The 14,163-nt window shown below is 40.7% G+C and overlaps 1 protein-coding gene across 2 annotated transcripts in view; it reads left to right on the top strand.

The window, feature by feature from the left end:
- LOC131577120 (gamma-aminobutyric acid receptor subunit rho-2) overlaps positions 1-13,017 on the top strand; it is a 36,679-nt gene extending 23,662 nt beyond the window's left edge. For both annotated transcript variants that reach the window (XM_058834549.1, XM_058834550.1), the window contains 5 exons: positions 1,197-1,279; positions 2,520-2,660; positions 2,887-3,039; positions 3,658-3,854; positions 9,321-13,017. In XM_058834549.1, the coding sequence (XP_058690532.1) occupies positions 1,197-1,279; positions 2,520-2,660; positions 2,887-3,039; positions 3,658-3,854; positions 9,321-9,629 (883 nt within the window). In that variant the 3' untranslated portion in view covers positions 9,630-13,017. The remainder of the gene's footprint in view (positions 1-1,196; positions 1,280-2,519; positions 2,661-2,886; positions 3,040-3,657; positions 3,855-9,320) is intronic.
- The last annotated feature ends 1,146 nt before the right edge of the window (positions 13,018-14,163 follow it).

The raw sequence follows: 14,163 nt of genomic DNA, 5'->3' as shown, positions 1-14,163 counted from the left end.
TTAAATTGATAATTTCATATGTAAAATCCAAGGAGAAAGAAAATCTCCATGGCAGTTGGGCCTGATGTAACAAACTGTTATTGACCACAGGTTGTGCTACAGCTCAGGTGATGCCGAGGAAACTTAAATGACACCAAGTTATACAATGCTGAAATGCTACACATAATTAGGGGAGGTCATTGTTGCAGGATACCTTCTGAAGCATGTCCCCAAAAACATTCTTTAAATTTTTCCCAAATAGCAAAATTTTGCTCTAGTTTATAGTCAAAATGAACAACATGTGCCTTTCAGGGGTGATGAGTGCGTAGGTCAGGGTAGGATTTGGATCACAATCCCTGGAACAGAGGAAATGTTCTTTATAGACATCTGCAATGAATCTAGAAAATGGTCACAGCCAACGTAAGTTGGCCTCTGAAACGATGAGTCACAGCTGATTTGCCCCTCCTAAATCGGGATCTCCACTGCAAATCCGTCTGCAAGAGAAAGCTCACTGACCCACTGGAAAATTTCTTATGTAACATTGTGCACAACTGGACTAGTTTAAAAACTGGAGCTGTGATTGCTGCAGCTTTTTAGCTTAGACAAAAACCTAACAGAAGCAAATGTCACTTGCTGAAAACCAGCTGCACCCATTTTACAGCCCCTGCCCCAGAAATACACCCCTCAGACTAAAAGCGTTTATTGAGAGCTGTAAGAAACTGCTTTTGCCTTAATAATATATGTACTGAAGGAATTCTGTGGCTTGCAATAAGGATGGTCATATTCCTCAGGCTTGGGTCATACTGGGGGTGACTATGGAGGGAACTGAGTAATGGGGAAAATGTGTAAATCCTAATTAAACTGCACATAAGGGAATATACAAATGTAAATGGTGAAATTACTTTACATCGTAGTCTTGTAGGCGAATAGTTGGATATAAAACATGGTGGAAATATCTGTACTGACATTAGTGTAACGGTAACGTCCCAGATAGTGCTTCAGTTCCTTGATAGGTATTAAAATTACATTTTTCCTTGGAGTTTCTGTATAAAATCCATCTAGCTTGAACGTGGAGAAATGGTAAGTATTTTCCTGTGGATTTTTTGCTAACATCATGCAATATTTCTGGCTTAAAAGCTGCAGAATAATTATCTGTGACAACATTCTCTCTTGATGGCTTCTCATAGAAACCACTTTTTCTGATTTTTGATTTCTAGGGTCACAGTGACAGCAATGTGCAACATGGACTTCAGCCACTTCCCCCTGGACTCTCAGACGTGCTCTCTGGAGCTGGAAAGCTGTACGTTGTATCCGTGTTTCTAGCTAGATGTGCTCCATGGCTGGCTGCACAAACATTTCACTGGACATGTCTCAGAATACCGTCTTTGTTAGAGCCTGAAAAAACAGTTCATCAGAGTTACTAGGAGTCCTATTGACTCTGCAGTATTGTGCATCTAGTCCTTGTGCTGCAAGACCAGAATTTGCAAGGAAAACATCCTATTACACAATCCTGATCCTGCAAAAACTGTGATCTGGGCTCAGCTTCTTTGGTGGAGAAAGTAATGTGAGCAGTAAGATTTTTTTTGTAGACTTTCTCCAGCGTATGGCAAGAGTAACATCTGGTTTTTTTGAGGTCCTCTCAGCTATTTAACTGAATGTTCCCCTGCAAAAAACAGAATCAGAATCAGATGATACTTTTCACTGACCTTGAGGTCAGCTTCTCCAATAGCCTGCTGAGAGCAGGGAGTTCATGATGGGTTGCTTGGGGATTTTGAGCAAGGTAATTCAGGTTCCACAACTTTTCTCTGCAACATGCTCAAATATTTGACAGCCCTGATCCTGAAAATGTTTCCTTTTGCCTGCTTGGGAACAATACTTTGCTGAGGCTTACATCCCTTGCCTCTTCTCCTTTCATTCTCCATTTTGTCAAAGCATCTGGGAAAAGGCTGCTGCCACCTTCCCCATGAGCAGGGCAGCAGCTGGACCCCACCCCACAGACTGCTCTTCTCCCAGCTGAACAAGCCCTGTTCCCCCAGCCTCTTGTCCCTAAGGCATGTGCTCCTGCCGCTGATGATCTTGATAACCCTCTTCTCTTCCCCATTCCTGTTACTTAGTGCACAAGTTCTGTCCATTTTTCATTTACACTTTTAACATATTTCTGGACTTTTGCTTCTCACCTGTCTCTTTTGCTTTAATCATTCTAAGATAGTTTGAAGTGTCCATGCTTACTCCTTCCTCTAAATTAAGGTATTTTAGCAATGATTATTTCCTGAGCTATTATCTATTTTTTTCTGTGATGTTCAGAAGAGTGCCATTCTAACTGTCATTTCAATGTGAAGTAAAAAGAGGATTTGTTTTCTTGAATCTTGAATCTGGACTTTTGTTGTCATCACAGTATACTGTATGATAAGATCTTTTGAACTACCTTGCTGTTGGCAAACTTACTTGTGGCATTAGTTCATGCCAAAGATTGGATGTATTAACTCTTGTTGAACCTCTAAGCTAAAGTCACATCACATTGTATTTCTTCTTTCCCTTAGATGCTTACACTGATGAAGATCTGATGCTGTATTGGAAAAATGGGAATGAATCTCTTAAAACTGATGAAAAAATTTCTTTGTCTCAGTTTTTGATACAAAAATTCCACACCACATCAAGACTGGCTTTCTACAGTAGCACAGGTATTGCCTTTTCTGATGTCATAATGCTAAACCTAATACTGTATTAACTGCTTTTGAGGGGGCTCATAGTATTATGTCACCGAAGTATAGTCTCCACAGTCTGTTTAAAAGCTCAGTTTCTTGTTTTACTAGTCTTAGAAATAAAAGAACCAAAGAAAGGTCTTGTCTTTCTGTACCTGCTGTCCAGGCTGTTCTCACTGATTCTGGCTTTCCTCCTCTCTCAAAGGCTGGTACAATCGCCTCTATATAAACTTCACATTACGCCGACACATTTTCTTCTTCTTGCTCCAAACCTACTTCCCTGCCACTCTCATGGTCATGTTGTCCTGGGTGTCCTTCTGGATTGACCGACGAGCAGTTCCTGCCAGAGTCTCTTTGGGTGAGAACAACTGCAACAAGCCATGGCTGCGTGGAAAGCTTTGAATGTGAAGGTTTTGGCAGGAGAGGGAACTGTTCATTTTGATGGTTAAAGATATTTTGCAAGCAAATGGTGGTTTTATCTGATGATTAATATAATTTATAACTTGTACTGTCTTAAGTCCTTCATCATTTAGCAGCCTTCCTCACTTATATGTAGCTCAGGACAGGAAGTGCTGTGGTCTTAAAAATAAAGCTGTAACACAGAATGCTACAGCTAGGAAACGAGACTCCTTGTCACCACTGGTCTTAGTAAGCCTGGTCTTAGGATTAGATGTGTAAAAATATGTTTTAACAGCATTGTGTTTAAACCCTGGAGTTAAAGGAGGGAGTTAAATGCTGTTTGTTAAATGCAAAATGTTGATTGCTCCATTGCTCCTCAAAACTCAACCCATCATGAGCACAAAAATATAGGCAAGGGAACAATTCTACATTAGCAGAAGAGATACTTTACACACACTTATTTCATACTGAACATCTTTTAGAGCATCGTGTAGAACGTAATTTCTGTTTTTCTAGAGACAAAAGCCCTTATGGACTGTATTCGTCAATAACAGCTCTGTCTCTTGGTTCTTTCCAGGGATAACCACTGTGCTGACCATGTCCACGATCATCACTGGGGTGAATGCCTCCATGCCTCGTGTTTCCTACATCAAAGCAGTGGACATTTACCTGTGGGTCAGTTTTGTGTTTGTCTTCCTCTCGGTGTTGGAATATGCGGCGGTGAATTACCTGACAACAGTGCAAGAGCGGAAGGAGAGGAAACTGCGGGAGAGGGTGAGAAACACTTTTGTCATCCACTTATTCCTTTTTTCTACCCCTTATTGCTGATCTGGTCTTTATATTGACTGTCTGTTAATGGGAAAACGTTGACAACCATGTGTGTAATTGGGTCTGTTTAGACCGCTCCACCTCAGGCTGAATTGCTAACACAGAAAAACAGGATTTGATCTTATGGATCTTCATAGAAACATCAGAGAAGAGAGCGTGATCTGAGCTGGGAAAGAGTGCAACCTGGAAATGTGAGGGAATAGCAAGAGGGGAAAGTATAAAATCTGATACTTTGCTGCAGCTGCCACAATTCTTGTTTAGTAAGCTAAAGGAGTTATTTGGTGCAAGTCAGTTTCCTCCCTCTATAGGCAACTTTACTCTGGAAACTGGATTTAATGGATGTAACAGGGGAGGTGTTCCCTGTCACCAAGCACAAACAGTCAAGTTTATGCTTGTACTTCTGTAGTGGTTTAGATTTGCCAATTTCGTTTCCCAGCCAATGCACCAAATAAATGTCATGGTTTTAAAGCAGTTAACTAAAAAATTACTAGAAAACTTATTTCTTGCTGTGAGATGTGGATTAGAACAAGAGCAAAACAGGCTTAAAACTTAAAAGGAATAAAGAAAGTTTATTAACAAAACTACAAGAATAAGAAAACTAAAATAAAACTTCCAGAAAACCCTTTTGTCTCCCACTACCCAACCATTCCTTTGTTTACATGACAACATAGAGACAAAAAACTTTGAAACTTCAGTGTTTAAACAGTCCCCCATTCCTGCTAGAATCTTTTCATCAGTCTCTGTAGAGAAACAGAAGTCTTCTTCTGCTAAACTATGGAGTTTCTCACAAGAAAACTATTTCTGTTATAGCTTTCTATTTCTCTGATGCCAGCTGCCCGGAAATCTCTCATCAGATTTTCTCCTCCCATTTCACATCACTCTGAGGTGTGTTATGGGCCATGAGTCTAGGGATGTCATTTTAAGGATGAGTTATTCAAAGGCAAAAGATCTCTTCACCTGTCTCTGTGAGCTTCTCTGGAAAGAGAAGCTTTCTCTTTGCCTCTCAAGACTTCAAATCTTCAACTATTACTTCTCCTCACTCTGTTCCAGCACCTCACTGTATCACAATTACTCTACCTTTTGCTCAAAACCCACACTTTGAACACTCTATTCCTCCCAATATACTCTGTTATGAATTAAAGGAGTTTTTTCAGGACACTGAAAATTATTTATTGTTCATCTCCATAACTTTAACAGAAAAATATTTCAGCTTAATTAAAACATCTCATTCTCTATCTCTTCTGAAACTTAATTCTTTTTTTTACTGTCTCTGATAGTTTATGAAGTCTCTTTACATGTTGATTACTCTCTTTTTCTTTCTCTGGAAAAAAAGGATTAATCTGCAAGTCTCATCTGGGTAATGAAAAGGTTAAAATCTTGCCCAGGCTTTGTAGATGGTTCTGTGATCTCTGCCGGAGCAGCAGCTGGAGCTGTCTGTGATGGAAGATTCTTCATGGCTGCTCTGGAGAGTGTGGTCGCTGTCTCAACCTGCCGCAGGTCAAGAGCTTTTTTCCTTTCTTTACTCAGCAGTCTCTGGTGAATTCAGTCACAGCCAAAACTGCAGCAGAGCCAGGGACCGGCCTGGCCCGGCCAGAGCCCGGGGCAAGCCCCGCAGGCCCCATCTCCCGGCCGGGAGCCGCTGGGCCCAGCCCAGCCCCCGCCTGGGCCGCATGGCCTGGGCAGGGAACGGGAGGCCAGCTGGAGCTCTCTTACCTTTCACAGACAGGAAACAAAGAGACAAAGAAATTCCCAGGCTTAGGTCTTAAGGTGGTGTTCACAGGTTGATGTCACTCTTCAATGGTTAAAACTGCTGTCAATTCTCAGAAATGACCAATAATTGGTCAGGAGAAGACTCCCATCAGCCTCCAGAACCTTCAACTTCCTTAGCTCCCAAAGCTATCTTAAAGGTAAAGTCACCCCATGATGACTTCTTAATGTGCTATGAAAGTTCTTATCCAGTAATCCCTGGAGTGTTTCAAGACCAGATACATTCTGAGCATCTTGCCATGAGCAGGACATAGGACTAGAGATGCCCTAAAGTCCTTTCCAGCCTGAGGTATCTTACAGACCTCTAGGCCCTTTGTGATTAAACAAAGCACCATTGCCCTTTGAACACTAAGTCTTGGGACCAAATATTTTTCAGTCCCCATACACCCAGGACATCACCATGTTTTACAGTTTTTTTTCTTCCCAGTAGGACTCACCACATTAGTCTACTGGTGATACTACAGTAACCTACTGTCTTTGACTCCTGGAGAAATTTGTATAAGCTTGTTGGAAATGCCAATGCAGACATCATCTTTCATGCAATTTAAGCATGCTATTTCCCTCTATGAACTACTCTTTTGGTTTTGTATGTCCTTCTCTTTCTCTTCCTTTTCTCCCTAAGACTTTCTTGAAGAGCAGCACAAGTCCCATTACAACCCAGCACCTTTCTCAGTTGGCATACCATAAAAAAATGTAATTAGATATATTTTTTTTAAAAAATAGGATAAATTTACCAGACTTCTGTGATGAAATTTTACCTCTCTTCAAGGCCTTCTCAACAACATTATGATTCTGGAAAGCTGTCTGAAACAGGTCTTGAATATCTTAATTTATCTTTGCCACTCCTAGTCCCCACGTGGAGCCCAGCAGTTTTCTGCAGCACAGGGTAGAGATGCTCTGTTCAAGCACAGTGACTCCAGTGTGTCTGACTTGCTGCATGTGAGCAGTGGTCTGTGTCATTTTAGCCAGAAAATTCTTCTCCTTTATTTTAACTGATGAAATGATCTTAAGAGGGTCTGTTAATTTTCTGCTAAGTGTTCTGGAGTGTTTTGCCACATCCAGTTATGATGTAGCTTGTTATTTATATCATAAATCTGCCCTTTATTGAGTCTTGTACATTGAATTCTATATTCAGCAAATGCCTTTTTACTACACCAAGGAAAATATTGTACCCAGTCTTCAATATGTGACAATATTATTTTTCAGTAGGGAAAATGGGAACAGAGGTAATAGATAGCATTATTTGAGAAAGAAGCTCTTGAAGCAGTATAAGAGACATTTCTCACAGTAAATGTAGATCTTGTCAGCCGGTGCTGCTCCCCTATGAAGGACCCCAAAACTTCTAGTATGAACATGAAAGGCTGCCCAGAAAAGAGCTCTGTGTTATGTCCACATTATGGAATTGAATATGCCAGGGACAAAGACATGCAGTATCTAAAACAAAACCTTCTCACCCTCAAGATTACAGGAGCTGCTGTGAAATGCCTGTGGCAAAAGGTCTGTGGCCTCATGCTTATTCCCAGCCCATTCCTGGGAACTTTTCAGTGCTTCATAGGCTGAGAGAGGCCAGAGATCTTTCTGACACTTTAATGGTATTGTCAGCTGCATTCCCATGTCCAAAGAGGCTTTTTGGCAGTCTTTGAATTATTATTGTAGACATAGGCTGAAAGTCCTCCAGGTTGAAATTATGTAGTGCACCTCTACATGTTCATGCCTTTGTGAGGATGAGTGTAATTTTAGGTTCTGCGGAGGTGGGTTCCTAGCATGTCAGGCTCTCTTGTCCATTGAGGTGGCTGTCATCATACGTGCATGAAGCCATGGGAACTGTAATTTGACCTGGGGCTGACAGTAAATCTGAAGAATTGCTTTCTCTGCTGAGTCCTGCAGCAATTAGCTTATTATTGTAGCTGCTGTCCCTCAGACCCAGCCATCATCTCCTGGACCTGTCAGTTCGTGATAAAGAGCCTCATGAGTAATTCTCCCCTGTGTTTTCTTTGTTGTTTGCTATTTTTCTGGTTTTGGCTGGCATAGAGCTAGTTTCTTTTCAGTCGCTGGTACAGTGCTGTGTTTTGAATTCAGCAGGAGAATAATATTGTAACACACTGATGTTTTTGCTAAACTGTGTTTATCCTGAGTCAAGGATGTTTTTGTGTCTCATGCTCTATCAGTGAGGAGGTAAACAAAAAACAGTTGATTTTCGTGACATTTACCTGTGGACAAGTGAGCTAAATGAGCCAAATGGATATCCCACACCATAGAACACATTTCAATTATTAAACTTGTCTTACCTCCATCTACAAGTTTTACATTTGATTCTTCTCCACTACCCTCCGGAGTTCAGTGGGGAAGGTGGATTGAGTGACAGCATAATGCTTATTTATCAGCTGGGGTTAAATCACAGCAGTCCTTTTTTGGGGAGCTGCACTCTGGTTTTGGTTTGGTTTGGTTTGGTTTGGTTTTGTTAGTTTTGGGGTGTGGGTTTTTCAAAGTGTGCCTGCTTAGAATAAAATATCTCTTAAAACCCAATTGATTCAGTTGTACTCATGGAGTGCTCAAAAAAAAGTAAAGTAAGTGGGCTACTAACTTGCCATGTTTTTCTGCACATAACTTGCCAATACCAAATCTTTTGGTTATGCCAAGAACACAGAAACAATCCTTAAGTTGATTTTAAGGTTTTCAATAATGCGATCAGCAATGTGATCTGTCATTTAAATAATTTGAAGGAAAAGCCTTGACTGCAGGGTTTTCCAATGGCATCCTGAATATTACATATTGATGTTATACACATTTTTATATAGATATGCATTCAGATATATACATTTGTTTTAGCTGAACATATCCTTGAAAACAAGTTATTGGAAAACCCACACATCAAAGCTGGTGGAATATTATTGGGTAAGGAAATTGGTCTGTGGGAAATCAGAGACAGGAGCTCCTAGCAGAAAGGAAGTTTTGGAGTCCATTTTCACTGCATGCTAATACATAATCCATATTGCTGGGACAGGAAGACTGAAGGTTTTGAATGGTCGAAGACTGCATTTCCTATTCAAAATTCTATCTGTATGCATTGGATTTTTAGACTTGTGGGATGCATGCTGGTGCTGCTGAAGTCAGTACAAGTTTTACTATTAGCTCCAACAAAGCTGGGATTTTACATAATGCTTTTAGCTGGTCCTCTGCTTGGTTTAAAATCAGATTTATGAAGAAAACATGTATCTGTAAAACCAGAACTTGGCCCTTTTCTTCCCGTAACATGTACTGCATAAGCCATTTCCACAGATTAAACTGCATCTTGTCCATGAATATTTATAATCACAAAGAATGAATAATAAGGAATCTCAAGACAGTGAGGCTGAGCAACAGCTAGCTAAGAAAACCTTTGGTTTAGACTATATGTCTGCTAAAGCATTTTTCTAATCTTTTCTGAAGCTGCTTGTCCGAGCAGTGGAGATAAACCCTGTTTCTTATATTTGAAAACAAGCCCAAAAAATGTGACTTTTGTTCGAAGAGAAACTTAAATATCTCAAAATCAATCAAAATTTTGAACTCAACTGTTTACAAGCTGTCTGATAATAGAAAGGCATAATTTCCATTGCTTACATGTTTTTCCAGATTATTCAGATTATTTCTTGTTTTTGTCCCTAGTTTTCATGTTCATGTGGAATACCTCACTCAAAAACTATGATGCTGGATGGAAACTACAGTGAATCTGATGCCAACAGCCTGGCAGGATATACAAGAAACCAGATGGTACCAGAAGAAGAAAAACCAGAAAAGATGGTTGTACATTTAGCTATGAGCAATGAATCTAATTCATCAAGGAAGAGAGGCTTGAAGGGCCACGTGGGCTTGCGCATCATCCAGAACACTCATGCAATTGATAAGTATTCAAGATTAATATTCCCAGGCACCTATATATTTTTTAACTTGATTTATTGGTCTGTCTTTAGCTAAGCATGCTGGCACAGCAGTGACTGAATCAGTCTACAAAACACTCTTTTGTTGGTACTTTTTTTGTCTTAATCTGAACACAAAGCTAGAAACCTGATTATTTTATTGCTTCTTTGAAGGTTAAATGGGAGGACACATCTTCCAGGAGGCAATTCCATGCGCAGGCCTCAGGGAGGAACTTGCTGTACTGGTTGGTTTCCAGCCCAACCTCTTGCTCCCATTTGCTTTATGACACATGCCATTTCTCATACTTGAAAATATGTGTCCACCATACACCCAAAAGGTGCTGGAAGTTCATTTGGGGCTGGCCACGCTGGTGGTGCCTGCTGTGCAATGGACAACCAAAGGCAGTGCTCATGTGAGCTGTAAGGAATTAAATCAATGTAGCTTGTGTGGGGAGGTCTGGACAGTGCTTTTCTTGTAAGGAAACTGAATGAGCACTTTCCTTTACTTTTGAGAAAATTCTTTTGTTTTTTCTTTGGCATATAAACGTAACTTTTTCTCCATTGTTTTGTGACGAACACCTCCTTTAAGGGTACAGATTCTGCTTTCTGTCTGGATAGGACCTTCATCAGTTCCATTAGGACAGCTGGCTGGCCAGGATCAGCTGGGCTGGTTACAGAGCACAGGTGGTATGTTTGAGTTAGCGGGGTCTTTTTCTAGATTACAAAGTGCAGCCCACAGACAAACTGTGTACCCCAATGTGCCTCTCCCAATCAACACAATGCCCTTCTGTTCAGACATTTGGGATCAAAAGGAATACATGTCTGCCAGCACCTCTCTGCAGAAACAGAGGCATGTCAGAGATTAAATGGCCAAGAATAATACTGTGGGTCCAAGGTTGATGTAAGTCCTTTGAAGCTGCTGCACAGCATTGTAACAAGCTTATGTGCTTGGCAGTTTTCCCTATCCCATGATATTTCCTTTTCCTTTGATAACACCACTGACAGAAAAACCCAAACAACAAGATAGCAACAAGACAGCGAAGTTCAGGTTTGTGTGCTCCTTATTTTAAGAAAACACCATGACTTTTTGGCTGTCGTGGAGATTATCTACATCAAAACGCTTGTTTACCAAGCTGAAGCTGAGCAGTGGGAGCAGACCTTGAAGTATAAACAGCCAGGACTGAGGTTAGAATAAAGAAAAAGCAAACAAAAATACTGATGTAACTGTAATTATTTGTCAGAACATGAAATTTTCTGCTTACCATAGCAGGAATTCTTACATCCTAAATCTCAGAGGATCCAGAAAGGAGCAGCAAAATGGCAGCTCTTGGCTGTCAACAATACCCAGATTTTCCCTTGTGCCTCAAATATTACTGCCTAGGTCAAGCTGATGATGGCACCGATTTAGTGGAAACAAAATTGATGGGAGAAGCTAAAATTAACAACTATGTTCCCCTTTAATCAGCCATGTTAATTTCTGACATGAATGGAGCTCTGTCTGGTCATAAAAGAAAGAAACCACAGCTCTGACATTACCGATAAGAAGGGGAAGGACAGTGAGGGGCAGGATTTCCCAGCCTGCCGCTTGTCTCCTGAGCCACCAGGTCAGTGCATTTACCACTCATTGCTCATGCACCTGAAACCTGGATACTTCTCACAGTGACATGTGGAGATCACTACAAGAAAGACACAAAAAATATTAAAGAAATAGACCACTCATCTTTTGAGAGGTTAAAGCCTGGGCATAACAGTGCATTCTTCAGCATTTGCAGTTTTGAGTGTAAAAAAGGAGCCAGTGTCCCAGCTGGCAGCAGGACAGTTGCAGCAAAGGGACCTTTGCTGGGGAAAGGCAGCAGAACTACACCGTGAAGCCACCAGAGAGTTCAGGGAGTGAGAAACTCGGTTCCTGTGCCCCCCTGTTTTGCCAGTCTTTTGGCATTACCCATGGCACATGCCATTTAACCTCGCAGTGCCTCAGCTCCTCCATCAAGAAAGTGAGGAGCACTAGGATTTGCCTACCTCATAAGGTGCCTGAGGGGCTCAACAGGCTTAGATAGCACGTGTGTGGGGCAAGCCTATGATTTCTAAGCAGGTCACCCAGTGGGAATTCAATTTTGTATTAGTTACCACTGAGTTCTTCAAATGCATCCTCTGAACCAGTCCAGTTGGAAGAAAGCAGGTATCTCTCCTGCCTTATCATGCTATAACAACTCCTCTGCATTACAATGATATTAAACCAGGTGTAAATGTAGACAAACAGCCAAAAAGTGAGTGCTGTCGAGGAATGATACCTCCTGGCATACAAAACCCAGGAAGTCCTTGTGCTTCACTTTGCCATTTCTTTTTATTACACCTCCTGTTCCTTTAGAAGTTATGTGATGGAAAAGATGTTCTTTAGGTCCTATCATTTTTGTACTGGCATTCCGGGTAATTTTAATGTCTAATAGGCATCTTTTGGGGAGTATACCTTACCATTATTTTATTTGCATGCGTACATAACTGATAGAAATTGATTTCTGCTTTCATCAGCTTATAAAACCATCAAGAGGGTATTTTTCTGCAAAAGAAAAAAAATATCCCTCCCCTATCTTAAGCATTACTTGAGCTCATTATTAATTGAAACGGTATATTAAAAGTATAGGTAAAAATAAAGCCTTCTCCCTCAGTCAGCATTATAAATTATATTTTTCTGTTTATCCGGAGGAGAGTGGCTAGGCATGAAGTTAGAACAAATATTTGAAGTGTGGTATTGACAATGTATTTCACCTTTGATTTCCCCTGGATTACATGAGACTCCATGAGCACTGTCTAACTTACAGTTGCCAGATCCCAAAACCAATGTTTTGAGAAAGAGTGCCTGAAGCTGGGCTCTGAATGGTGTTTGATGGATACAACCCAATTCTGTGAAGCACTGAGCATATGGACAATGAACCTACCAAAGGAGAGGATTTTCAGAAGTGCACAGGAGATTTGGGAAAATTCAGGTCGCTGATGAAAATGCCTTCTCTGGACAACCTGGTCCAATTACGAAGAGGAAAAATGTCAGCTCTGCTCATTCAAGTTCTGGCTTATTGTAATTTTACTTCTAACCAAATCATGTCTTTGAGAAAAAGTAACTATATATATATATATGTGCACATATGTATAACATGTATGCAAGTATAATGTATAACAAAGGAATACACTGGGATGTGTACCTATGTTAAATAGTGTCCATATGTGAAATTTTAATATATTGTATATAAATGACCATTTATTAAGCCCTGAAAACTTACTATGTTGGACGGGAAAGAAAGCTCTTATTGTCAGTCAAGGACCAAGAAATGAGGCATTGGCAAAAATATGGGTTCTTTTACAGGTTTTTTTTTCTGAAAAAGGTTTGTGCAGTGGGTATAATCCACTGTGCTGATTGCTGTAATCAAACCTGGTAATAAAATAGCAGATGGAAAGGCTGGAGAAGAGTCAATTTCATGGTGTGAACTTTAAAATGTGATTTTAATTCTGTTTGGAAATCTGTTACCTATAAGCTGATACCCAGGGGCAAAGGATTTGAATAAACACCTCATTTGTAATTGATTTCAAGTAAAAAAAAAAAACAAAAACAAAACATTTCAAAAGGTGGAAGAAATGTAGTGGAAGCATGGAAGCACTTTGAAGTATGCAAAGCTCTTTAGGAAAAGGGAGCTGTTAATTACAGTTATAAGCGATGGAGACCTTTTGTGAAAACTGCAACCCACAACTGAAGAAAGTTTAGTAATTGCTTTACAGTTAATGGCACATTTTCAAAAGATCAAGCAGCAGGTACGTATCTCAATCTCCATCTGACTACAAATGAGAACTTGTCATTTAATTCCTGCTTTGTGCCTTTGAAAACATTGTCTCCACACTTCCCAGTGGAAGATAAAACTGCTCCGAGGGTCCCAGCTGCTAGATCTCAGGTATTATCCCGAATGCAGACTTATGGAACTAAAATAAATGTGCATGGTAGATGCAGGCTGATGCCTGAACCACTGAATAATGGTTATTGTCTGTCAGATTTCCACAGTGGAGAGATTACAGCAAGGTACAGCCTAACTAAGTGAGTTGATGCCCTGCTGAAATATAAAGACCAGGAAAATTTATTTAAAAAACAGCAAGAATGTAGCACTATTAAAATTAAAACATAATCCAGTCTCACATTAAGCTGATTAATTACTTTGCACAAATGACATTTGAAATAATGTATCAGGGTCATTACTTTCCTGGTCAGAGGAGCTATCATTTCAGATGAAGAGAGAAGGCAAATTGCGCACAAGCATGGAAAAGGTGCCACCCTGGCATTCAGCTCTTTTGGAAAGACAGGAGCTACTGCCAGGCTGAGCAGGGCCTGCTGTGGAGGCAAGGGTGAGGAGAACCAGCTTTCCCAAGGTACTCAGTGCCTGGGAATCACACATCACCATGGGGCACTCCTTGATTTGGGCACAGAAAGGTTCTCCTTTGCCAGGAGGGGTGGGATCCCCACCAGCCATAGGGTAGGCATGAGAGGTGGTGTGGCCATTTTGGCCAGAGGTTTGGGTTCATTTCTGGCCATGTGTCATTAGCTGGTCCTTCGT

The sequence above is a fragment of the Poecile atricapillus genome, chromosome 3 (assembly GCF_030490865.1).
Source record: "Poecile atricapillus isolate bPoeAtr1 chromosome 3, bPoeAtr1.hap1, whole genome shotgun sequence".
Taxonomy (NCBI): domain Eukaryota; kingdom Metazoa; phylum Chordata; class Aves; order Passeriformes; family Paridae; genus Poecile; species Poecile atricapillus.
This window is presented reverse-complemented; position numbering and strand designations above follow the sequence as displayed.